General features: G+C 36.5%; 1 protein-coding gene across 1 annotated transcript in view; it reads right to left on the minus strand.

Annotated features, from left to right (window-relative positions):
- Window positions 1-6,219: 6,219 nt before the first annotated feature.
- Window positions 6,220-26,750, minus strand: part of gpc1b (glypican 1b) — a 77,066-nt gene continuing 56,535 nt past the window's right edge. Inside the window, exons 4-9 of the mRNA XM_081375467.1 lie at window positions 13,035-13,200; window positions 11,723-11,853; window positions 11,487-11,603; window positions 10,173-10,303; window positions 9,765-9,940; window positions 6,220-9,151 (exon numbers count right to left, since the gene is read on the minus strand). Of these exons, the coding sequence (XP_081231593.1) occupies window positions 8,943-9,151; window positions 9,765-9,940; window positions 10,173-10,303; window positions 11,487-11,603; window positions 11,723-11,853; window positions 13,035-13,200 (930 nt within the window). The 3' untranslated portion in view covers window positions 6,220-8,942. The remainder of the gene's footprint in view (window positions 9,152-9,764; window positions 9,941-10,172; window positions 10,304-11,486; window positions 11,604-11,722; window positions 11,854-13,034; window positions 13,201-26,750) is intronic.

Here is a 26,750-nt window from a genome sequence, read left to right on the forward strand (position 1 = left end):
TAATTGTTTTCTGTTGTTTACTGTATCAGTCCTGCAAAACTTTGACAGTCACAACTTTATCATAAGTCATGTGCTCTACTGCCTACCAATGGACAGGATGTGAATTGCAGGCGCTGAAACTATTGAAGCACTTGCACACTAGTTCTACCAGAAAGACTCGGGAGGCAAAATGACGTAACAAAGCATACATTTATTAACGGCAAGCAAATATTGTGATATAAAGTTATTTGGCGTAGGCCCCATCCGCAGCTCGCAATCTGAGGGTAACGGAATCTGCATTTCCTGCCTGAAGACGAAGGTAGGGGTGCAACCGACCCCTGGGAGGAATGGACAGGGGTCAGGGACCATCCTGGTGGTGGTAGGGAGGATGGAGGGGAATGTTGGCGTCAGCATCTGCGAACTCAGACATGCGTAAGTACCGATCTTTTATGCTACAACACGATTGGTTAGATGAGAAAGTAATAAGTGGCGTAAGAATTGAGTCTTCCTGCCAGAACTTACGCTAAAGCTTCCATAACTGAAAATTAATTTCTTTAATGTTTGAATTCCAAAAATGTACTTTCTTTCTCCTTAAGAACACAAACGGATCAATCTTTCAAGCAGCATGAAAGTAGTCCCTATGACTCGTGCACTAGCCTATATTCCAAGTCTTCTGAAGACATACAGATTTGTTTAAGAAACAGATTATGAAAATATTAACATCCATGGCATGTCTCCACGGGTTGTTCACAGGAGTAAAGATGAGTACATTTTTCTTATGAGCTTAATCTTTTGAATAAATCAGTTAATTGATCTGGTCTGAAATGATGAAGAAGGACAAATACAAAGACAAACCATACTCTGTATATGATAGAGATTGATTTGCATGTGATCTGTTCAACTCAGTCTTTTTGAAACTATTAAAAAGCTGGTTACTGCAACATTGAGACCTTTGTATTTCTCTGTGTAGCCTATATTGGCCACAGAAAAAAAAAAAACAGGCTTCAGGCTTTTCTGTCTGGTGTTAAAATACTAGACTATAACCTGCCCCACTCCATCAGAGCCAGTGGAATTGATTATCTTTGTGTGAACTGACCCAGTAGCAGACCAACCAAGCAAGCGAGCAGGTATGTAGGCCAACCTGGCAATTATCTGGGAAGTTCAGACTCTCTCTCCTTGTCCAGCTTTCTCTCTATTACTTTGGGTATATTCTCCTCCAGATGTCTTTAAGAGTGGGATTTTAAAGCCAGGAGGGGCTGGGTTCTGAGAAAACTGTGGGAGAGAGTGGTAAAGTGATCTCAAAACAACAAAAGCCGTACTATAAACTTGTTTTCTAACAGGCACTTTAATAGGCTACTATTGATCGTTCTCAAGTTGTATAATGCTCCAGGACAGCACTATGAAGTAAATAATTTAGACTCATGGAGGTCTATCATTTTTATTATTATTAATTGTGTGGCAATGAACAGAACGCCATAAATACTGTCAGCAGACCTTAGATACAGAACCCAGAAAATTCCTTACAAACAACCATGAGATGGCAGCAAAGGCTTGGCTAAAAATGAAACATTTCCATCAGAATATTTAACAGCTTCAAATCTGCACTTGTATCTAGAAAATCAACAACATATAGCCTAATTAGCCTTTCATTTTATTTGAATTAACAAGAAAAACAGATCTTTGTCCTTTTTGTTCTCATTGTCAGAGTTAGAATGGCATAAAACATTGCGAAATTATTACTAAAATGTTCCAGTTGTTTGCCACACATGTATTTTATTGTCATCCGTAAGCTCATTATAAACAGTCAGCTTTGGTGCTTGAAATTCATCAGATGTTACTGTGATCAAAACCAGCTGAACTCTTCTTTAAACGTGACTTTATGAATACAATGCAACAAGTCATGGAAAGTCCTGCTGAGAGAGATGCATAAAGGAATAGCTGGCAGTATGAGACATTTAAGAACAAACTGTAAGCCTGTAATGGGTAGGCTAATTGGAAATATTATCAGAAACAAATTAGGATTAATAAATGTCTTTAGTAAATTTTAGCATTGAGATTGAGTTAGCCTAGTGGTATTAAATAAGGCAAGTAGAACTATTGCTCACTTTTGGGGTTTGGGGTTTTCTGGGTTTCATCCCAGTGACCCGAGACGTTTGAAACTGTTCATCAAAAAGATTCATTTACAGATTCGTTCAGTGAAGATTTCAAATGACATATTTCGCCAGTAGGTGGCGGCAAATGATCGACTTGAATTTGCCTGTCTGCAAATCTGTAGTTTTTATATCTATAGTATTTCATCCATTGTGTAAACTGCTACATTTATAAAGACATACAGTACAAACAAATGGCAAAGACTGCGAACTGTGCAATCGACAATTTCGTTTGGTTTGAGGTTTGTTCAAATCATTCAACACTGATTATTAGGATTGCCTAAGTATTAAACTTTGGCATATTGCTTGCCATGAATATTTGTGCTACGAGCATTATACCTAAAGATCGGCCATAGATTTACATGGCACATGGACTAGAATAGCATAATTGAGGATAGACTCTTTAGACTTTGGTGACTATCCAAATAGAAAAATGCTAAAAACAATTACCTTAGCAACAACAAAGACCTGCTAACTATACAAAACACTATAGCACTGTGGGAAACACAAGCACCACTCACTTTGTCTCTGTGACATATCACTGGAAGGTGGAACGGTCAAAGTAAGCAAGAAACTTGTATTTCACAGTGTTCCTGAAGACACTGCACAAAATTTTTTGAGGGATTTTCATTCTGTCAGCAGGGTCAAGGCACTCTTAATGTGGAACGCAATGAATCAGTGAAGAGCTCGCTGATGCGGATAAATAACAGCAATGGTCAATTTAGTCTAGCGAGAAAGGAATGTTTAATGGAGACAGAAGTATGTCTGAAAGACATGAACCACAAATACAATAAAATAACGTTTGGACTCGCTCTTAAGATCCCAAATAAGAACCGTATGCCATTTTATTTCTACCCGGTGGCTCCACAAACACGAGAGGAATCTCAGATGTGGAATACAGTGCTGTTGACGTTGGACGGTCGGTCACATTGTCACACTATTAACCACCATCCATCTGGAGGTGGGAAGAGATACGCTTCAGATCTTCCTACAGCCATCATTGCTTTGAAAAATAAATACACAGGCTGACACGTTGTCGCATTGAAGCTTTTGTTTTATGGGGAATCTGCCTGGTATCAATCTGTTGGGGGAAGACAGCGGAAGCGGATGTGGGGTGTTCTGAGCACACAGGACAAAGAGGATGCGCGTCGCATGCTGACCAGATTTCATCAAAGTGAGAGACGTGCTGCAGGGCCTTTATGTCACATAAAAGAGATAAGCTTCAAACAGACCAATCTAAAGCTGGGCTGCAGGCCTCCATGTGGGGTGTGGAACGTCAGGTTTAAACCATGAAGCAAGCATATAGTTCTCTGTGGAGTGATGGAGAAAGTTTGGGCATTACTGTGATGGAATCAGACGGGTAATATTTTATTTTGACATAAAGCTTAATACTGAACGATTATCATTCATATGCTATGGTATTGATTGAAAGAATATTATGGTAGTGTCCAAATCCATTACCATGGTATGTGATGCAAGAGGACAATAAAAGTTGGACAATGATATTTGTTAAAAAAGGAATAACAATGGTTAATTTAGGGTGATCATACGTCCTCTTTTTCCAGGACATGTCTGGCCGGGATTTCGAGATCGCCCAAAATATCCGGGATTCGGCTTTTGCTTTCTCGTCGCCATTCATTTTGTTTACATGCACACCTTTTGATTCATTAGGACTGAATTAATTCCGATTGGTGAATCTGAATGTAGTGTTTACATGAATGCTAAACAAGTGATCAGTTGATGTGCGTTTTAGCATTGCTAAGAAAATTCCTGTGTTTTCGTCTCGATCGGGATCCGTGTGAAGCAGAATGCATGACCTGCAAAGCTGGCACGTGCGTGTCAGTGTCAAATAATGTAATAATGTAAACATAAATTAACATCACCCTAGTTAATTGAAGAGAACAGAGAATTTGAGATCTCGTATAAGAAAGAAGTGAAGTGCAGTACGTATATCTGGCATCATTCCAGTTGTCAAGTGTGATTTTTTTAGGTTAATAATGCTGTTAATATTGAGGTGAAAAGGACTTTTACATCTGCGTAAACCAAGAAAACAATATGAATCACTTAAAGCTCCAATATGTAACAATTTTGTAATAAAAAATATATAATGTATATGTCTATATTCAGCCACTGTTTGAGTATTTGCCAGTTTAATTTGGTCCAGGCTGCGTTTCATGGAAACAAAATGAGTGAATATTAAACCCTGTTTCTTAATGTAGAAATTGCCCATCTGCTGTACCGAGCGTGTGGTGTGTGCATGTGTTTTTGGATGGGATAAGATGCTATTTTAGCTCCAGAATGAGAGATGCGATTTTCTCTCTCTCTCTCTGCAGAGAGGAGCTCACAATATAAATTATGTCTGTTTCGGTAATCACCTCCACAATTGGCTGAAATGAACACAGACACACCTGATCAGCATGAGCCAAACATGTCGAGAGAGACAGAGAGAGAAAGAGAGAGATGTAGAACAAATGAGATTAGGCAGAATAATCAATGAGACACTGATACTGATCCCTGAGCGGATTCACTGGCATGGACAGATTGGCACAATTAGACAGGAAAAGGCTGATGATATCATAAGTTGTGTAGAGGGCACAGATGGGCTCTACCCAGGAGACAAGAAGGTGAGAGGAAAGAAAACAATGGAACAGACCTTCATAGCTGAGATGAAAGCATCTGAAAAGGGTTGATGTGTGTTAGTTTATGGCTTTCAACATTAAAAGAGGGAAAACAGTGTCAGTCTAATTGGTTCTCACACCTCTTAGTGTATTAAATAGACTAGTTAAATGTTCAGAATGGGGTGGTTTAGTCTCAAATTTCAGTCAGGACTGTTCAGTAGGCCTATGTTCTTCATAGTATGACATCCACAGGATGCATACAATACATTTATAGACAGCTACATGACATCACAACTTATTGGAAGCTTTTTTTTCCTCACCAGAAAGATGCGAGCGTGAAATCCCGGAGTGGATCCACAGCAGAGTGATTACTGCGAAAAATCTCTGTCGCTCCCCTCCACTCATTTACAATGCTCCGGACCTGTTTTTAGTATGTCCGCTGCTAGAGTCATGCTAATCTTTAGACTTTGGCTGTGTCCAAGCCAAAAAAGTGAGTGAGTGAATTTGGACTCTGGCGCTGAATCAAAAATCGAATACTTCCCTATTATATAGTATGCGAAAAACAATACGGAAAATGAGTAGTACTTAGCAAACGGGAAGCGTTTGTAGTAAGATGGTGAAATTTAATCTTGAAGTCTGTTATGGAAACTATGTATAAACCTTAATTAAACAATTTAATAATCAATGTTTATATGATGAACATTTAATTTAGGCTTTTAGTCACATAAACATTGATCAGCAAACATAAACAGAAGCTCATCCGAACCTGCTTGACGCACAGGAAACCTCTTGCTGAAGCTCAAACGTGCTGAGTAACATGAGAATGAACCTCATTGGTTCTTGCTGAAGCTCAAACGTGCTGTCCGAGCAATCCGTTTACCACAACTGATGTGTGCATTGATGAATGTTTATATGTGAATAAAGGCCTAAATCCAATCTGTTCATCATATAAAGCAATCGAGTCTCTTCTGAAAAATCTTCTTAATTCATTTGGATTCGTTTTACAATCTCTTTATGAACATTTCGAAGCGTCAATGTGGTGTAGCTGTCAATGGAGGGACAGAAATCTCTCAGATGTCATCAAAAAGATCTTCATTTGTGTTCTGAAGATGAATACAAGTCTTACGGGTTTGGAACGGCATGAGGGTGAGTAATTCATTTTTGGGTTAACTATCCCTTTAAATTAGGTTGATAATAATATAGCCTTCACATACATTATAAAAATGTAAAACAGAAACATCTTCACTTGTGGTCTCAAGATGTTTGGACCCCAGTGTTTATGAAAGTACCATGGTATTTACTCAGTTGAAAAGTAAACTGACCAAAGCTGTTTTGATTATATAATGGTTTGCACTTAAATGTAATGGCCAATTTAAGAAAAATATTATTAGAGAAAGATTCAAAGACCTTAGGTATCATCTCATGTCTGTGTGTTATAAGTGTGTGAACAAAATAAACACGACAGTTGTTTTCAAAATCTTTTGATCTATATAATTGACACAAGGGTTTTTCTTTTTAAAGAACATACAACAACAATGGACAGATCATTTCTTCAGTCTCTTCAAAATGTTTTACTTTCAACCTTAAACACAAACTCCCCATTATTGTTCATTTAAAAACAAACTAACAAAAATAATAAACTATATACCAGAATGCATTTTTTTTTCCATCTCAGCACATTTCGACAATATCAGCAACATTCATCAGTAAGGAGAAAGTGGCAGTGCCACCATTACGCCATTGCACCTACAGGTGGGACTGTTTTCCTGACCTGGAGTCAGACCACTAACTGTCAAAGATTTAACAAATGTGCTAAAGACAGCTGAGACTGATTTCAAAGCATATCACTCTACAGATAGTTAGTGAATTGTGCCATGGCACGGGTGCTTTTCTTCAACCACATCTGATGCAATCGATCAACAAAACAATCCATAACACAGCCTGTGGGATATTTCTCTGTTATCGACTCCTGGTCATGATGTAGTCATGCGGACGTGGTTGTGTGCGTCATGCAAAGTGCAGCATTTCTAACTGTAAGAGAAGGGGTGTTGTTCTCCATCTTAATGACCCGGTCAGATCTGTCCACCACTCTATATAGTGGCTGGAAAATGGCAATCTTAATCCTCATTCAGGGCAGTTACGTCACTTCCTGTAACCTCTACAAATGCAAAGTTCATTAAAAAGAGCGAAAAAAAATATGCTCTTCTCAGGTTTGGTCAAAATGCGTCATTCTCTCTTAGGCCTGACACTCTATGCAAGTACGAGGACGCAAATGCTTCTAGCTATGCTCAGTTTCACGTTGCTTTTAGAATTGAGTTTTAATACACAGACTCTAAGCAAACATTGATTGGTTCTTCCAACACGATGGCATCGGCCAATCAGAAGTACTTCCTAATCCACGTAACCATATATATCGTACCCTAGCCTGTGATCAGCAAGCTGCGCGATTATAAAAGCTTCTGTTATCCCTCCTCCTCCCCAGCACCACCTGTAGAGATCTACCATTGTCTTGCAACAGCCTGTCCTTTTGCCTTGTTATTTTGACTAAGCTGAACAAATTCTTGTATTTGCTCAGCAGCAGCGTAGCAGATCTACGCCAAAATCAGGCATATGTATATTCCATGCCCCGTGCCAATAAATGCTGGTTGAAATAATCCACTCCGAGAGTTGTCAGGACTGAAATGTATTTAATAATGTAAGTGAAGCAAACTGATGATCTACTATCATGGCGCAGCAACAGTTTGAAGTGAATTCTAGCTGAGCAAGCTTGTTGAAGTCAAACTCTCAACATATTAATAGCTACCTGGACACGCAAATATCCAAAGGTAACTCTATCGCCCCCTTGAGTACTAAGGTGTGCTATCGCTTCATCGCATGCAAAAACACACATTAGTATGCATGATGGCATGTTATTTGCATTTACATACTTGCATAGAGAATGATTCTTGCCTACAACCGACAGACTTTCAGTGGTAAAAGTTACGCAAACGTTTGCTCAGTGTTGCGCAACACCATTTTTCACATCAACATTGTGTGCGTGCCATAAACAATCCAACTTGTCCGCTGATGAATAGCAGGGTGTGGGGCTGGGGAATATTTGAGATACAAAATGTGACTCACTGAACTAATCTGATCTGACATGGATGCAGCATGTATTGAGTACACGTGTAGTTTCGTATTGTGAGTTCTCACAACGCTTTCTCTGAAGTACACTCACACATAACACACACATCTCTATGAGGTTTGAATCAATATCAAATTAACAATGTCCAGAAACCCCTCCACGTCCCTCTGGTTTCGAGTCTTTCATTCTCTGGCTTGTCTTTTCCCGCGTGTAAAATCCCTTTCTGAGATGACGGTCATTATATATATCTGTCCCACGGATTAGAGCACATCGTTTCGTAAAATGTGCCCGTCTCTTTCTCATTGCTGGTGCATTAACGTTTCATTCCATATATTGCTCTAGTGCCGTTGAGGGTCTTCAAGGATATACTGAAAATGTGACTGTGGTTAGTAGACGTTTATTTACATCCAGAGTAAATACATGTTGGGCTTTCTTTAGGATGGCCCCCGAAACCCATTTGTGAAGCGGAGTGCGGAAACTATTACAATAAACGAGAGAGAGAGAGAGAGAGAGAGAGAGAGAGAAAGAGAGAAAGAGAGAAAGAGTGAGACAGCTGGTCTTCACAAAACAAGACTCAGTAAATCTTGTTTTCATGATTAGAAAGCTTTAAAACAAAGGAGAACACACTGTTCTTTCATTTGCTTTGATCGAGTGTTGAAGGACATCCTCAAGCTTTGCGACGTCTTATCTTCATGGGTCTTAATTAATAAATAAATATAACCAAAAATATTTTTTTGAACAAGGAAAAACCTTCATGTTTTGTTTGTTGGGGTGGGTTTTCATAGCTATTGTTATAGATATCATTGAAGCATTCTCAGAGACCTTTTTCACCACAGACATAAAGACAAGCAAAAGACCAGCTCTAGGGGTGTCATATATCAAATAAGAGACAAAAAAGTACACAGATCTAAGAATATTATTCCATGGTGTTCTTATTCAAGACAAAAAAGTGATTCATTCGCCGGTTTCTGTTGATGTTTGTATGTTTGTTTTGGCAATGTGACTAACCCCGCCCCTCCACAATCTAACCCTGTCCTGTACTCAGTCCCAGTTGGTGGAAATGCCTGTCAATTATCGCCTAAGCAGGACTGTGACCAATGAGAGAAGGTAGAGGCTGACGCAAGGAAGGTTCTGGCTGCTTTTTCCATTCACCACCTTCTTGATCCCCGGCTGATAGGCGTACACTTTGGGTTTGTCCGTGTTTGGGGCAATTAAACGCGGACCACGGGAACATTGTTCATCGACACACATTCCACTTCCTGAACCGCTGATATCATCACCTAAAGATGAGAAAACAATGAGCTAAAGTGAGACAGAGTTCAGGAACGTTCCACAGGAATGACCAAGCTACATTCCAGGGTTGGAGAGTAACTAACTAAAAGTAGCAACGCTTGAATGTAGACTTTTAAATTAGTTTTAAATTTGATTCATTTTAGTGAATCAGTTCATTTTAATGAACCTTAAAAAAAACGGTAACACTTTACAATAAGGTCTCATTTGTTAACACTAATGTACTAACATGAACTAACCATGAGCAATACATTTCTTACTGTATTAGTTCATCTTTATTAACGTTAGTTAATAGAAATCCAGCCGTTCATTGTTAGTTCATGTTAGTACATAGTGCATTAACTAATGTTAACAAATACAACTTTTGATTTTAATAATGGATTACTAAATGGATTAAAAAATTAACATTAACAAAAATGAATAAATGGTGTTGAAGTGCAGTTCATTATTAGTTCATGTATGTAGTTAATGCTAATATTAACCAATGAAACCTTATTGTAAAGTGTTACCAAGTCAGTCAATTAGTATCACTTCTTTTGTAGCAAAATAAGTAGTTTTCAGTTCTGTTAAATTAGGATTTTTTTGGTGTATTAGACTACTTACTGGTGTCCTGGAAGTCCACATCATTTCCATTGATGGCATACTTCAGTCGGTTGATCATTATCTTAAGCTGCATGATCTGTTTGCGTACAGTCATGTCTGGTTTAGTGATGTCGATCTCCACCTCAGGATTATTGATCTGACTGGCCAGCCCGTCTCCCATCACTTCAGGCAGATACCTGACAGAACAGGCAACATCACAGACAGACTCAAATCTGAGTACACATTTTTCCAATGCCGATAATATCTGTGCTCCCCAGCTTTTAAAAAGCTGCAGATTTTGTACTATAAAACACTATTAAATTATCTACAAAGAGCCATCGTGTAGTCACTGTACCAGACAGTACAGCTGTGCAACACTGTGTGTTTCTATTAAAACTGAGGTTGATTGAGCTGTTCATGTGCATTTACCTGTCCACATTCATTCCATTCCAACATCTGTCTACATCACTCGGTCCAGACTCACGATCCACACACAGTTTTCTGGGCAAATGGACCCAGTATTGCATCATATCCCTCAGCATTCTGGACACATCGGATAACTGAGAGAAAGAAAATGTGATCTCACAAATATGGCATACAGCAACAACAAAAAAAGAAAAAACAATTAAAATGACAAATAATAAAATAAATAACACTTCTGCTATTCATGCATTTACAAAAGAATTCTAATTTAGATTATGCAAACATGAATCATTTTGCATATTACAGAGCCTGCAGTTCACTGTAATATTAACCCTATATATATATATACTGTATCCTATTTGATGCACACATTTTTAGGGCCTCTAAATTATCACCATGATCAAAACGTTGCAGAAAAACCTGTTGTACGCAATATGTCTTTTGTCATCTGATTTATAGTTCATACTTTTTTAGCAAGTATTTTTTAAATGATTCTTAAAGTCCGCGTGAACCAGAAGTTGCAAACGACTTTTCTCCAGTGTTGTGACGTATTTCCCAGTGAAAAGGAATATTGAACAGAGGGCAGGGTTTTACTCTAGCGCTCCTCCTCTCCATCTCTCGCTCATTACAGACTAACGGTTTGAGAGGAGTGGTTAAGCGTTTCCCAAACCAAGCCGTCAAACCTACGTCATCAGAGAAGGAACGCCATTCCAGACCGGAAGTAACTTTTCAGACTTTGATTAAAGATTACGACGGCAAACAATTTTTTTCTGTGTATTAACTTGCAAGGATTACTTGTTCACCACAAGACTAGTAATATGCGCTAATAAAGTAAATAGGGTCAATTTTGATTTCAGTTGGACTTTAAAAGGTCCACATTCAGGTTGTGGTACACTTTACTGATCTTTATAAAGCAAACATAAAAATAACTTTTATATTGTTAGTAATATTTCAAGATTAACACTTACTGGACTGAAGCAACTTTACTTGATTATCCATATATATAGAGAGAGAGTGAAAATGGATATTTATAGGCATTTTATGTACGTGCTATACTGTTAAAGATTTAATTGATTTACATTACAAGCTACTGTATCAGAATTTAATATTACTTTTCAGCTATATTAATATCATTAACTGCACCAATCTGACTATATTTGAGCCTCTGAACTTCTTTCACAAATATTTTTTTTAATACTGTAAATAACTGTTTTTTTCCTCATCGAGTTTGATCTTCATATTCTCCTATATCATACCATATGAACCATAAAAGACCTATCAAGCAACAACTGCTACAGTACACCATCTAAACACACTCACCAGTTTCTCCAGCTGGGCTTCTGGGGTGCTGCTAACTTCTTCTGCTGTGTTTCTGCCTCGCTTGATCTGGTCCTCAGTGACGGAGCTCTGAGCAGGAGAACCACATGCCTGAAGCACCTGAAGAACAACAAATCATGGCATTGGTTTTGGCACAGGGTTCTGGTTAACCTTGGTTCAAGATATATTAATGAATTCATGATATATAAAAGGTTAAGTCAGTTAACTTCAGCACTGACCTTATTGTTGAATGTGTTGCGGTTGTCTTGCATGTAGAGAATAGCTTCAGCAATGCGTTTTGGTAGAGACAGAACCACCGAATCCACACTGTAAGGCCGACTCAGTTTGTCAACCACCTCCAGCATAGCATCTACACACAAACACAGAGTCTTTATATCATGTTGACATGTTGATTACAAGGTAAATCACAATATTATAAACTTTGATTTGAGAAAAAAAAAAAGTAGAAAAACGTACAAAAAGACAAAGGTTAAAGACTGTGTACTTAATGGCTTTAATAAGGGGAATAACTACAATCCCATGAAACATTGCAAATGTCAATCAAATAAGAATATAAAATTATTAATTTAAAGGCAGAGTAGGTGATTTGTTTCAAGACCATTTTTTTGTGAGTTTGGTTGAAATTCTCTTCACATCCTAATAGCAATCACCACGTTAAGTGGTCTAAATGTAAATGTATCATCTGTGAAAGGCGACTCTCTGATTGAGATTGGTGGCATTTTCTTCGCAGCACTAGGAATTCCACTGTCAAACACGATTATTTATTTTTTAAATAAGTTGAAATAATGAGAACTGATGGCTTCAGCAAAAGAATACCATCAACTAACAACCTTGGAGCTCAACACAGGTCTGTCTTCAAAAGTTTAAAAGTTCAAATCAATCCCCTTGAAGAAAATTAATGGAATTATTAATGGAATGTTGCATTTCATGGCCCTGTCCCAAGTGGCACACTTTATATGCACTTATGGTCTTATGCACTTACAATGACTGCCACGTGCGCATGTTCTTCAAGTCTACAAGACCGTATGGAGTTCCATTTGTTATTTTAGGTTTCAGAAGTGTCCGAGAGCGCCCCAATTTTCCCCAATTTTTGCATATCCTGATTTTGACGAATTAGACACATTCCTGGGTCACCATATTTTGTTGATCCTGGAACAACATTCCTGTCAAAAAAAGTTTTATCCTAACCATATCCCTGCCCCTAAACCTAACTCTACCCATAAGTTATCCCTAAAATCAGAGGGAAATGATTGGCTGAATAACACTGATGTAGAAGCACCTCACCCTGGTTGTAAGACTAAACTTGACATAAATTATAAACTTTGGATTGGTTGATTGGAATGTTGTTCCAGGATCAACAAAGATGTTGATCCAGGAACATGTTCTACTTGGAGAAATCAGGTTCTGCAGCGAGATCCAGACAGTCAAAGCGGTGTTACACCACAAAAGGGTGGACTCATAAGAAGACTGCAAGTGTTAAGGGTGCCATTTGAGACAGGGCTTATTAGGGTCTATCTTGGCCCCGCCCACCTGCCAGGTTCCTCCACTCAGAGTCCAGATCCGCTTGATTAGCAAGGCAGCCCTTCATGACATTCTTACAGTAGTTTGAGCAGGGCTTGGCAATGGTAACGCCGCTACAGTGAGGACAGTACGTCAGCTTCATGACGGCACGCACACATTCAGTGCTCAGAGACACCTGCAAGAGAGAGACAAAGAATTGAAAGAACAGCGGAAGCATATCTATACTGACTCATGTAACCAAAGAAAATGTCCTGAATTGTTATGAGTCACACATTATAAATAAAACTGCTAATTACAATCCACAAATAAGTCTTTGTCAGTTCCTACAGTTTCCCATGAGGTCCAAGGATGTGGGATGATAAATTTTTTATATTGCATAATATCATGCTGCTTACTCTCTGAGAGTAACCTCATGAGGTCAAAGACATCTTTCACAATATTCTCACTTTTTATCAGAAACCTCCACTCTTCTGATGTCAAAGCATGGGATTTATTGAGGGCCCCTTAGGGAAAAGTAGTGCAACTTGGAAAGGAAAGAAAAACTTGACATTTGCTTGTATAGATATTTAAGTGAATCTAATTTCATGGATATTAAAAGGCAAAACTAGTTTTTGTTTAGGTGTAAATGTAAATACAGTCAGCATGACATTTTGTTTCTGTACATGTAACTGTACAGAAACATTGGGGCAGCTGTGATTCAACTTTGACACATTTTCACAAAGCTGAATGTCAGTAACTGTATATTGCAATGACTTATGTAAAGCAACCGGTTCTGAACAATCTTTAATAAAAACCTCCCAAGCGACCAGACGAAACATTTGCAATCACATGCGTTCCTTCTATTATAAATTCTGAGTCGTTCATATAGTGATACGGTTAAATTAGTATTTCATTGAAAATTATACTTTTAAATTCAAATCGAAACAGACAAGTAGCCCCAGATGACATCAGTGCAGTTAATGCTGAGCTGCAGTTCTGTCATGCAGTGTGTATTCAGCCTGATAAAAGTAGACTCCATGGTCCATTATATTTAACCTGGATGAAAAGTAGATGCTATGAGACGAGCAACAGTCAATTCTGCCATGGCTTTGTCGGCGGAGCAAAAATAGACAGCGTAAATGGCAATATTGTGTCTAAAATGTAAGTTACTCCAAATTAACTTTTTGTTTGTTGAACTGTAGTAATGTGACTGGGAAAGGCGCCACATGGGTAGGAGATTCGCTTCGCTCTAGATATTAATATGCACATATACTTGGAAATCAGGCAGCATCAAGGGAGGAAGAAATTTTTATCACACGTTGAGATATAAATAACTGGACTGGACCGAGGTAAAAAGACTTGATTCAGACTCCTACACACAACACACACACACACACACACACACACACACACACACACACACACACACACACACACACACACACACACACACACACACACACACACACAACCCTTCAGGAAGACCTGGCAGTGCTTGATACCTGAAGGACACACTCTTTAATGAGGAGAGAAGAGAAGAACCAGAAAAATAAGATGAGATAGGAATAGAGAATAGACAAATGGAGTGAATGTGAGAAGGATGTGTGAAGATGCACAGGAAGCTCCGGGGAGGAGGGAAAGTGAGGACGTAGAGAGTGTGAGAGAGGGAAAAGATAGAACAAGTTGAGGGAGGATAATATGGCACATTAAATCCTCTGAGCAGACGTGATTCATCAGATCAGAGCAGGATAAAGAGAGTTCGCTGCCCAGTATACGGCTCAGATTCAGTTCTGACACTGGACCCACATTTGGACTTCAGACTCGTGGACTTCAGTGGAATGCCAGGCTGGACATTCAGCAATCTTAAGATAGTGATTCAAAAATGATTTACATTTTTTAGGAATCAAATGAATTGATTGAACCAATTTGCGAATGTGTTTTTATTTGCTCATTGAATTGGTCTGGGCATTTCATACCCTCTTTAACTGTCACCTTTAAGAAATTATCTCATAATTTACTGGCCCTCAAACCATCCTAGGTGTATATGGCTTTCTTCTTTCAGGAGTTATATTAAATGATATCATGGCTCTTCCCAGCTTTGTAAAAGCATTGAATATTGAGTTTTTGAAGCTCCAAAAAGCACATTCATCCATCATAAAAGTAATCCATGCTTATGACGTATGACGTAGGTGTAGCAAAAGATAGATAGAGCAAAACAAAACACTGGTCACGATTTAGAAGTCTAAAATGAGAAGTTTTAACGAAAAATGTTGGAGGATTTCGATATAAGAGAAGAGGAGCAACGTCCTGCGTCAATAGTTGGGTCAAAGGTCACCATTCCGCCGGAACTCGATTCTCTAGTGATTATAGTTTATAAAGTTTTAAATATGATATAATATTATATTTATAATATAAATATTTAAATATAATATTTTGCATACAAAAACCAATCACTTTGCTTCAGAATGCATTTATCAACCCACTGGAGCCGTATGGATTACTTATGATGGATTATGATGGATGTGCTTTTTGAAGCTTCAAAAACTCGGACACTATTCAATGCCATTACAAAGTTGGGAAGAGCCAGAATATACTTTAATATAACTCCGATTGTGTTTGGCTGAAAGAAGAAAGTCATATACAGATGGCTTGAGGGTGAGGAAATTATGGGATAAATGTCCTTTTTGGGTGAACTTCTCCTTTAAGGGTGCTTATGAAAGGGTACATCCCCAGTACCTTTTTTCGGAGAGTGTGCTGAACTTGATATGAACACTTTTTTTCTGACAGGATATGACCTTTAGTATTGTTTATGCAGATAATTATTAATGAGCAAAATCATGGCTGCTGTAAAAACAAGGATGAGTTGCATAAGACTAGTGAACTATGCTTAAGGCACAAATATTAAATATTTCTTTTAGTGCAGCATTGTGATGTAACTCCACATCTGCTATAATTTAGGCAATGAGAGAGATTTGATCAATATGTCAGTATGATGCATAACTGTCAATATGCCTATATAATGAGAATGTAAATGTACATTTTGGATGAGCTTGTTCATATAATCATATTTCAAGGATATATACAGTAAGTGACTGCTTACCTCACTTTTGTGACAATACTTCCAGCATCCCTCCTTCACCTTTATTTTTTTACCTCCTATATTATTTATTATTACTAAATTCTTTATCTATTATGGTTTTGCTTTAGTTCAAGGGGAGATCTAAGTCCTTGAGCAGAGTCTCATATTTAATATGCTTATTTAATGTGCAAGTAAAGTATTCAAGTGTGACCGTATATGACATGTTAATCTCAATTAGACTGAACTGGAACATATGCGAATAACTGAATCATTTACGTGGAACTGTCTGGAGGAACCAAATTTGCAGAAATGAGTCATACTTTCCGAACACTACTAATTTGTGCCCAGAGATTCTGAACATAGTAGGTTTAACATTTTAAACCACTGAAACTTGCAGAATGATTTAAAAAATGACCGCAGATGGAGGAAAGAATGGCGTGAGACGAGTTCATCCGTAACGTAGAGATCTGTTTGAGTGAAATATCCATGTCTCTCAAAACCAAGCACTCACAGAATCTCTAGGCTTGTATTTTACTTGCCATCTAGGGGGTGTTACAATACCCTCATGTCACGATTCGACACATATCACGAAATTGAACCCACGATGCAATAGATACGATTTTAGACGAATATGCTTGTACTCTGTCACTAGATATATTTAAAATAATGTAGGCCACTTTTTACTGGTAACATCAGACATTTGGCATTATCAGGACCCACAAATATTCCCCCAATGCATTATTATACATTATAGTCAAAATTATATATGGTAGTTTAATGTAGTACTGACACTAATACTCTGAAAACTTGAATTTATTTCTCACACAGTAATTTTTATTTTGGGTGAACTATACACAATATATATTGTCACTATCCACAAAACATAGGTTATTGATGCATTTTTGTATTGCGATATATTGTTGCACCCCCACCATCTAGCCTCTGCATCCTAATGAGAACTCCATGGCACATTTGCTAGAATCGATTTGGCACCAAAATCCCAAAACAATGGGCTTAATAGAATTAGCAGTTAAGCTAATGCTACGATAGCTAGAGGTTAATGTCGGCAACAGTATCTAATGTAATCCTTTTATCTGTTCCCATCTTATCGCCTCACGTTATTAATTTCAGCTCTGAATCAGACACCCCAGTGAGCAGATTACACACGTATCACTGATTCCTGATAATTAGAAGGAACTGCTGGAATATGTGTCAGGGAAACATACCAAACAGACCACAGTGAATCTGATCAAGAGCTTTGGAGTAACAAAACAGAAACCAACTGAAACATGTTTGGAACATTTTTCTTGGACAGAAAATGAAAAATTGTTGAACCAAACCTCCCTCACCAAAAGTAGTTCAGAGTAGTCCAGACTAAATTAGACTCAATTAAGCTTATATGGGCTACTGTCATATCTGTTTATCTAAAGTGGTTGAGGAAGTATGCGGTTTGCATGGAAAAACCCTTTAAATCAAGCTGAGGTCATGCATGCCATTGGGCAACAAATGTTTCCTGAGATACAAAGTTATCTTTCTCAAGTGAAATTATTATTATTTTATTTTTTTGTAAGAATGTAAAAGTCTTATATGTCACTTTTGATCAGTTCAATGCATCTCACATATCATGTATATATAATAGACAATGATCCCTTAGCAATGTGCCTTTTTACAGTCAAGATATTAAGAAAAGGCTGTGTGAAATCTGTCACATTAAACATTAACATGGGTTTCACATTTAATTTATACTTGAGATCATCACCTTGTCTGTTAAAAAAAAAAAAAAAAAATCTTTATCAGTATCTAAAAGAGCAAAAATCCAGTCAGATAAAGTTAGAGTGCCACTGAGCTATTTCACAACATTGGGTGACAATTTCAGAGAAGATAACTTGTTCTCTTGAGAGCTATGGTTAAAAATATCGCCGGAGCTTATTGCTCTCATTGCCCTTTTTGTGAACAATCCATAGTTATATTTTGCTTTGGGGAAATTAGTAAAATCCACATGAAGCAGAAGAACAGATTCAGAGATGCACATATTAGTTAATAAAACTTGTGCAAGGTAATAATACTTGTTTTCAGGGAATATATTTTGTGGGGTCCAAAAGTCTGAGATCACACTGAAAATCTGGTTGTTGTTTTTAAACTGGAGCATAGATAGAAGGAAATGTATGAAAAATGTAACATGCAATAAAGAAATATTTATGATTCTGCAGTTTTTACAATACTCTAATCAAATACACAAATTAGTGACATTAATGATGTGAAATAGCCAATGTTTTACAAAAGATAATCTCAATTTAAGATACACTATACTGTTAAAAAAATTGGGGTCTGTAAGATTTTTAATACATGAAATCTCTAATGCTCAGCAAGGCTGCCTTATTTGATGAAAAATATAGTAAAAACTGTATATTGTGAAATATTTAAAATAACTGTTTTTCATTTGAATATATTTTAAAATGTAACTTATTCCTTTAATGGCAAATCTTTTCAGGATCATTACTCTAGTCTTCAGTGTCACATGATCTTTCAGAAATCATTCTAATATGCTGATTTGATGCTCAAGAAACATTTCTTATTGTTATCAGTGTTGAAAACAATTATGCTACTTAATATTTTGTGAAAGTTGATACATGAATAAATAAATAGAAATCATTTTTTAAAAGAAAATACAAATACAAATCTTTTGTAACATTATAAATGTCTTTACTGTCACTTTTGCACTTGCGCTTGCTGAATAAAAGTAGCCTATACATTTCTTTCCAAAAGAAAAAAAAATGTGTTGACCACAAGCTTTTGAATAGTGGTGTATTCTCTGAAAAGAAATATTAATATCTAATGCAATTTCTCAAATACAATTGATCTTATTTAATGATGTTAAATGAATGTGCATGTTTTTTGCAGTGAAATTAGCAATGTTAACACACACATCACAACTGACATTGAGCCATTCTCTCACATAGCTTTCTGCATTCAATGGACCGTTAAAGCCAAAACAATTGAATCATGATGCCTTGTTTCCACATTCCCAGCTGTGATGAATCTGTGTTTGAAAGCAGAAGGCCTGATCCTGTGAGGTCCACTGTGTTTGTCTGCTCTAGATTTTTCGCCTGGGCTCATCCTATCCCACAAAAGCCCTGTTTTTCAGAGGATTCATGCTATTTATTCAACTACAGCTGTGTAATCGATTCCACGGACATAATATATGCAAAATATTGCTGTTTAATTACCATATTCAAATGCTACAGGAATTCACATCAACATAAAATGGCAATCACAACCCATTTTACTAGTGCAATGTTATGTACACTTAAAAAAAATAAAATACCATGTACTGCCATGTTTTTTAGATGTACAATGTGGGAGAACTATGGACTATGATAAAACCATAGAATACATTAGGGTTAGTACCAAGGTCTATTTCACTATTTTGTACTGTAACGTACTTCAAAGAATATGGTATCACCACCAAAACACATTTACATTGGATTTTTATGTACCACTGTATTTTTAAAGAAGACCTATATATTATGCCATTTTATAAAGTCTTGATTTTGTTTTTAGGGTCTACTAGAATTGGTTTTCTTGCTTGAATGTTCAAAAAACATATTATTTTTCACATGTTTTTCAATTTTGCAGCACCTCTCTTCCCAGTATGCCAGTAACACTCTGTTTAGTTCCTGTCTCTATGAAGACCCTCCTTCCCGAAAAGCGCAATGTGCTCTGATTGGTCGGCTGGACCAGTGTGATGTGATTGGTCAACCGCTTCACAGATTTCAACACACTACTAACGCAACTCAACCAGGCCTCGCCACTTTTTTTTGCGTACATTATTGAACAAATTATTTAAATGAGGAATCTTGTGTTGCACATTCACTGATGAAAATGAAAGACTACAATCTAGGTGTTTCAGAGAGTTCAGAAATAGTGCTTACTGATATAGAGAATATCTCCCTTCGGAGTGACTTTGTAGACCTTTTACACACGAAAGAAAGTGAAAATGAAAAAACATAATTGGTCTTCTATAAAGAGTTTCCACCTCTGTTTGATTTATTAATTCATTAACATACACTCTCAGAAAAAAAGGTACAAAAGCTGTTGCTGGGACAGTACCCTTCAAAAGGGTACTAATATGTACCATTTAGGTACTAATATGTACACTTTTGGTACCAATATGTACCTTTGAGGGACTAATATGCACTTTTGATACACTTTATGTGTACCTTTTGAAAAGGTACCGCCACAGTGACAGCTTTTGTACCTTTTTTCTGAGAGTGTATGCTGAAAGTTCTTGCTAATGTTTTCCCATCTCTTGTCTGTTTTATAAGGCTCTACTTGTGTTTGTGTTCTTAAATGGCACGTCTGATAAAGGATGTGCGTATGTGGTCGGGGTTTAGATGTGCTCTTTTTATAGACGACATTCTCTTAAGTAATTAGAAAGAAATATGGCTGCGTTCCTCCCTGTGTTCGGCGACTGGACTACTTCTGAAGACGCGGGGAGCACATGCCGTCCTTAATAAAAATGAATAAAACACAGGAATGACTAAAGAGGAAAGAAGGAAAGACCAGCTGTGCTCATCGCTCTTTTATTCTTTCATTTCCTTCCTTCATTTCAGGCTAATACTCCCCTAATACTTTTTCTTTCCTCTAAAACTCTTTCTTTTTCTTTCATCTTCGTATATTCAACCTGAATGACCCCAAACAATTTATAAGTTTGTGTGTTGGAACAATGAAAAAATATTTTAAATCATTCATAATGAGAATAAGAATCCAGAATCCAGCCTAACACAAACTGTCTTATTCTACATGGAGTGGGTCGCCTCATGGCGGCAGATATATTTAGATCACATGACTACTTAAATGCAACTCATTAGGACACTTTCGCTCACTGAATAAATAAAAAATGGCCAGCTGCTAATTTAGAGCATTTCTACAATGGCTTTGGTGACCAAAAACTATTGCTTTTGCATGATACATTTACGTATATCATGAAGAATCAGTATTGGTGAGTATATGGATTCTATGGAAGCTTATTTCCGCCACTGAATAACAAAGTAAAAAAGGTAAATACAACTTTTTATCTCACAAGTCAGACTTTTTTTCATCTTGCAAGAAAATGTCTGAATTGTGAGTTGAATTTTCCTCAGAATTGGACTTTATAACTCAATTTATATCTCACAATTATGAGAAAAGAAGTCAGAATTATGGGATATAAACTTTATAATAAAGTTTAAAGTAATAAAGTAACTAATATAAAGTTTATATTAGAGTTTATATGTCGCTAATATTTACTTAAATTTTTGCGAGTCTGACTTTAATTCTCGCAATTGCAAATTTATATCTGAGAAAAAAAAAGTCAGAATTGCTAGATGTAAACTCAAAATTGTGACAAAAAAAGTAAAAATTGTGAGATAAAAAGTCGCAACTGCAAGAAAAAATTCTGAAATGCGAGATATAAAGTCACAATTAAAACACAAACACAAAATTTGAAATATTGCCTTGGCAAATAACTGAAATACCTTTAAGTTGAAGCACCAAAATTACTAACTGGAACTAAATAACTAAAAAAAAAAAAAAAAAAAAAAAAATAATAATAATAATAATAATAATTCAACCTAAATAGTAATATTTAATAAATACAAAACAAAAATTACAAAAGCACAACAAAATTTGTTTTTGCTGTACTGTTTTCAGTCCTGTCAAAGTTCATGTATATCTTTGAAGCAAACTCCCACTAGAAATGATGTCAGTAACCAAACGTTCATCCACCTAATAAAAGTAGTCCAACACCAAAAAGCACAATTTAGATGACTAATTAATAATTGATGTTAATAATTAATAAGGGTTTTACTGAATAATTCATGGGCTTCACATTTCTCCGTTTAAAGCCTTTGGAATGTTGGCCTGGTTTATTTCCATTGTATGTCATTATAACTGCGATTATTGCTTAAAAGAAAAACTGAGGGATGAGTCTAAATTCATTTCTGTGGTAATCGACGTTATGCCACACATGCTGAGCTTAACTTTTATTGAAGCCAGAACAATCCATTAAGAGAATTGCCGCACATAATGAAAGATAAAATTATGAATGAGTATAACAGAATAGAATGACGCATTATTAAACAGAAATGGCATGGAGGCATAAGGGAAAGAGGGCACTACTGGAGATCATCTTTCTAATATAAAAGAAATAGGGACGCTAGTCTTATTGCAAAACAATCACTTCCAGATTGAGTTGGATAAGATACACAGAGAGCAAAAGATAAGACAGTATGTTTAACCAAACCCTCAGCAGAAGAGAACAAAGCAAAAGTAGAACGCTCAAGGCGCATGCACACAATAGTATATTATTCCAAAACCTTTAGTTGGCAGTCTTGCTGTACGCTGCCTGCATGGAAACTGCCTAGATTTGGAAAATCCTACACAGGCAGCAACACTGCATTTCACACAAATAGTGGAAGTGCAAGTTTGACATTAGCATGTTGCTAAGCTAACAACATAGAACTCTAAGAAACATAAAATACTTGGCACAAACTAATATTAGGTCTTTTTTTAATATAATAATGGCCATTGGCTAGTACATTTTTAGAACTTGTCAGACTTTTGACACACGCATATTCCCATCCCAATCAGCTTCTCTTCACACAGGTTTGATACATATTTTTACAAAGATATGTGATGTAATTTGAAAGAATAACAACGAAACTTTTAATGAAACATCAGCCAATCAAGCATTATTACGACAGAACTTTAGTAGAACTAAACCATGGCAACTATGAATGAAAATGTATGAATGCTTATTAAACAGGAATTCGAGAATTTTTGGCTGGTGGTGGTGCTCGAGACATTATTGGTCATTTAAAGTTTCTGTAAAAAATTACTAACAATAGAAACAAATCCTGCTTCTAATAACAATAGGCCTATGTCACACTTCCTGCTTCCGGAACGCGGAGTAGGGATTCAGAACTTCCGGTCAACAGTATTTCTCGATAAGGATTTAGATTATCAGCCATAATGTCTATACTGACCACGAGCTATGAGGTTGTGAAACAAAGGTTTTTGCTCCTGTAGAAGCTATAAGTTCGTATGAAATCAACCTTCTTATAAGAAAAACATGTTTTATCAGCGATCTACACTACCCACAATCCTAAGCGTAGCAGCAACGTCTGCTGATTGGTCCAACTCGCTGTTACCATAGAAACGTTTACCTAACTGGCGAACGGCCCGCCGCTGTTGTTGTAGTGCACCGTGTTGCTCTGCGTCAGGACGTAGACAGCCATACCTCAGCTTTCACGCTTTTCCACTTGAGAGTTTTCATTTACCATCCGAACCACATCGTCATATGTGACTTCAGGCAGGCTGCGGAGAGATTTGGTCCAGCGGTACCTATCGGACTCCGCCATTGTAAAAAGCTAACCGGAAGAGCTGTATCCCTACTAAAAGATGTACTTCCGGTCTTCAATTTTTTCGTGACATAGGCCTATATACAACGTGCTAATGTCTGACAGGCTGCTGATTTGCTGCAATCAAAACGTGAAGTGTTACAGGTAAGCGCCAGTCAATGGGATTAACGCTTGTGCATTGTGGCTAACAATACATTATTTAGTCACCTAGTGCAAAATGTAATTGAATATGTGTGTGATGTGCAGTGCATTCTGGGATTTTCTTTTCCCTCATGCTGGGGTTAAAAAGCATCTATTGGTCAGACAAAACAGACTGGAACTGAGCTGCCAAACCAATCCTTTTCCCACCTTAGCGTGCACACAAACACACACACATGCACACACACACACACTGCCCTTTTCAATATGCAGTGCTGGCAGTTTCTCTGTGTTGTCAACCTTGACTTACTTTGAAGAGGTCAGACACAGAGTTAGGTTCCCTTCACTACTCATTTAGATTTCAGGAGAGAAGAGAATTGAGAAGAGGAGAAGAAAAGCGGAGGAAAAGAATGAGAAGTAAACAACAGATAAACCAAAGTGGACAACAGGAATAAAAATAAATCAATGATCTTTCTATCCTTTATCAGTGATAATGTAACATGTTTTTAACACTATGTGAAACTGTCAGAATCACTTCCTATGGGAACAAGCTGCATGGTTCAACACGGTTTGGAACGACGCGAGAGTGAGTAAATGATGATAAGATTGTTTATTTTTGGGTGAAGTATTTCTTGCTAATAGAAGTTTCAAGGGTTGAGAGAATGAGAAGGCCTTACCTAGAATTCAATTTCTGCACAATCATATTTTCACAGAAACATACTTTTTCTACAACTAATGTAAGAAAACGTTATATCACTGTTGTTCGCTAAATAACACTAATCAAACGCACTAAATTCGTATTCTCTCTCATTATAAAGCATTGAGAAAATGATTCACTTCATTAAAAAAAACTTGATTTTCTGAGTCATTTGAGACCACACATGGACATCTTACATCATTCTGAAGTGATAATTTGTTTTAAATAATATTTATTACAATAATAAAGATATAAAATAGTATTATGTACATACAGCATATTGCAATAATAAATAGTAGGGCTTGGTTAAAAATATTGATTTTAATTGATTCTCATTGTGATGAACCAATATTGATTCTTAAATCCCAAGAATCAATCTTTTAGTCTGTTTTCAGTTGATGAATGAACTTTGTGAAATTTGTGTCAATACCTAGTTCTAATAAGTAAATATATACAAAATAATATATTTTATCAAATGATGCTATTCATGACTAAATGTCCAATGTAATACAAGTAATACAAATAAATAATAATTATTATTATTTAATTAATTATTTATTTGAATTATTATTATTATATGAAACATTTGCATCTTTTGATAAAATATGATATTATTTTGCTTAATATACAAGAAAACAAAAGGAAATCCCGCACACTATCAATACTTGCAAAAAGTATAAGAAAAATATTTATTAGCAACGTTTCAGTCTTGAACGTTGCTAATAAATATTATTTGACACTTTGATAGTGTGTGGGATTTCCTTTTGTTTTTTAGATTTTTTACTTTTTTTGGTCTTCTCTCCTACGCACCTATCTATTACCTGCAGGTGTGCGATGGTAATTGTTAATTGCATAATATATAAGACAATTATGTTTTGTAGTTTTACAAATAATTGTTATTAATAAATGTGTTCAAATGCTGATCCTCATATAAATATGGATCAAAAAAAATATATGAATCTGTCTATAGGTCTATAACCTTCAGTCATATACTGTATCTGAGATAGTTCAAAATAATAATAATCGCCAACTGTTGTTGAACTACTAAATATAAGTAGCTTGCCGTTTCCTCTCCAACTGGTGATATCAATGAATGAGAATCAGGTTGGTTGCAATAATAGGGTCATGTGCTATGTCTGCGGTACATTTTAGACTTTAACGTGTCAGAATATACAGGCACTTTTATTGGCTAAGGAAATGGGGTTTTGCCTCCAAGGATTTCAAACAACAATAAATAGTCCTTACAAGGAACGAAGTAAAGTTTGGATGAACCTTTAAAGGCTAAAGTTGAGAGCATCTCTCTATCTAATGTCTACATCAATTGGATGGATGCAATACTTTTGTTGCAGTGTGTCTGTGTGTGTGTGTGGGTGTGTTTGTATGTACATTGATTGCCACAGCCTCAGGGATATTCATTTTGTCTTGTTTTCCTGATGCATTGATCCTACGCGATTTCCACCAATGCTTCAACATGTGTCTGTTTGTGTCTCGGTTCTAGTGGTATTGGGTTTGTGCATTGCCACAGGTATAAAATACGAACACAATGAATACTGAGAAGGAAATCTTTCTGAAATCTATAACCAGGCGCGAAACAACAAGTTTCCAGTATCAAGATATTTGTCTGTCCTTCGTGAAATCAGAGCAAGTCCCAACATATTTGATGTTTAAAGGAATAGTTCACACCAGAATGCTAAATTATGTACTCAGCCCCATGCTGTTTCAAACCTGCATGCTGTTAATATAGTGCACAAGTTATAGGATCACTTTTATGATATGGTACTTTTAGTGTTGACATTCACTATAAGCTTGTTTTATTGCAAGAGATGTGTGGTGATTCTTCTGTAATTTCTAATTTTGTGCTCCAAAGAAATAACCACATATGGGAATCATGTGAGGGTATAAATAAAATAAAAATAAAATAAATTTTGAACGGGAGCGTAGCTGTATATAAAAGGGATCGTTTGCCATCCCTTTAATATATAGCTACACTCCCGTTCAAAAGTTTGGGACCTATAACATTTTTAAAGTTTTTTTTTTTTTTTCAGCAAGGGCACATAAAACTAATCAAAAGTCACAGTAAAGACGAGGGGTCTTTATCACAGTTTCCATTAAAATACTAAGCAGAACAACTGTTTTCAACATTGATGATGATAAGACATGTTTCTTGGGCAGCAAATCATCATATTAGATTGATTTCTGAAGGATCATGTGACACTGAAGACTGGAGTAATGATGCTGAAAATTCAGCGTTGCAACACAGGAATAAATTACATATTCAAATAAAAAAACAGTTATTTTAAATTGTAATAATACAGTGTTTCACACTCTGAACTGTTTTTACTGTATTTTTTTAATCAAATAAATGCAGCCTTGTTGAGCAAAAGAGACTTCTTTAAAAAAATAATAATAATAATTTAAACCCTTTGACCGGC

This window comes from Scardinius erythrophthalmus, assembly GCF_964197995.2.
Source record: "Scardinius erythrophthalmus genome assembly, chromosome: 9".
Classification (NCBI taxonomy): Eukaryota; Metazoa; Chordata; class Actinopteri; order Cypriniformes; family Leuciscidae; genus Scardinius; species Scardinius erythrophthalmus.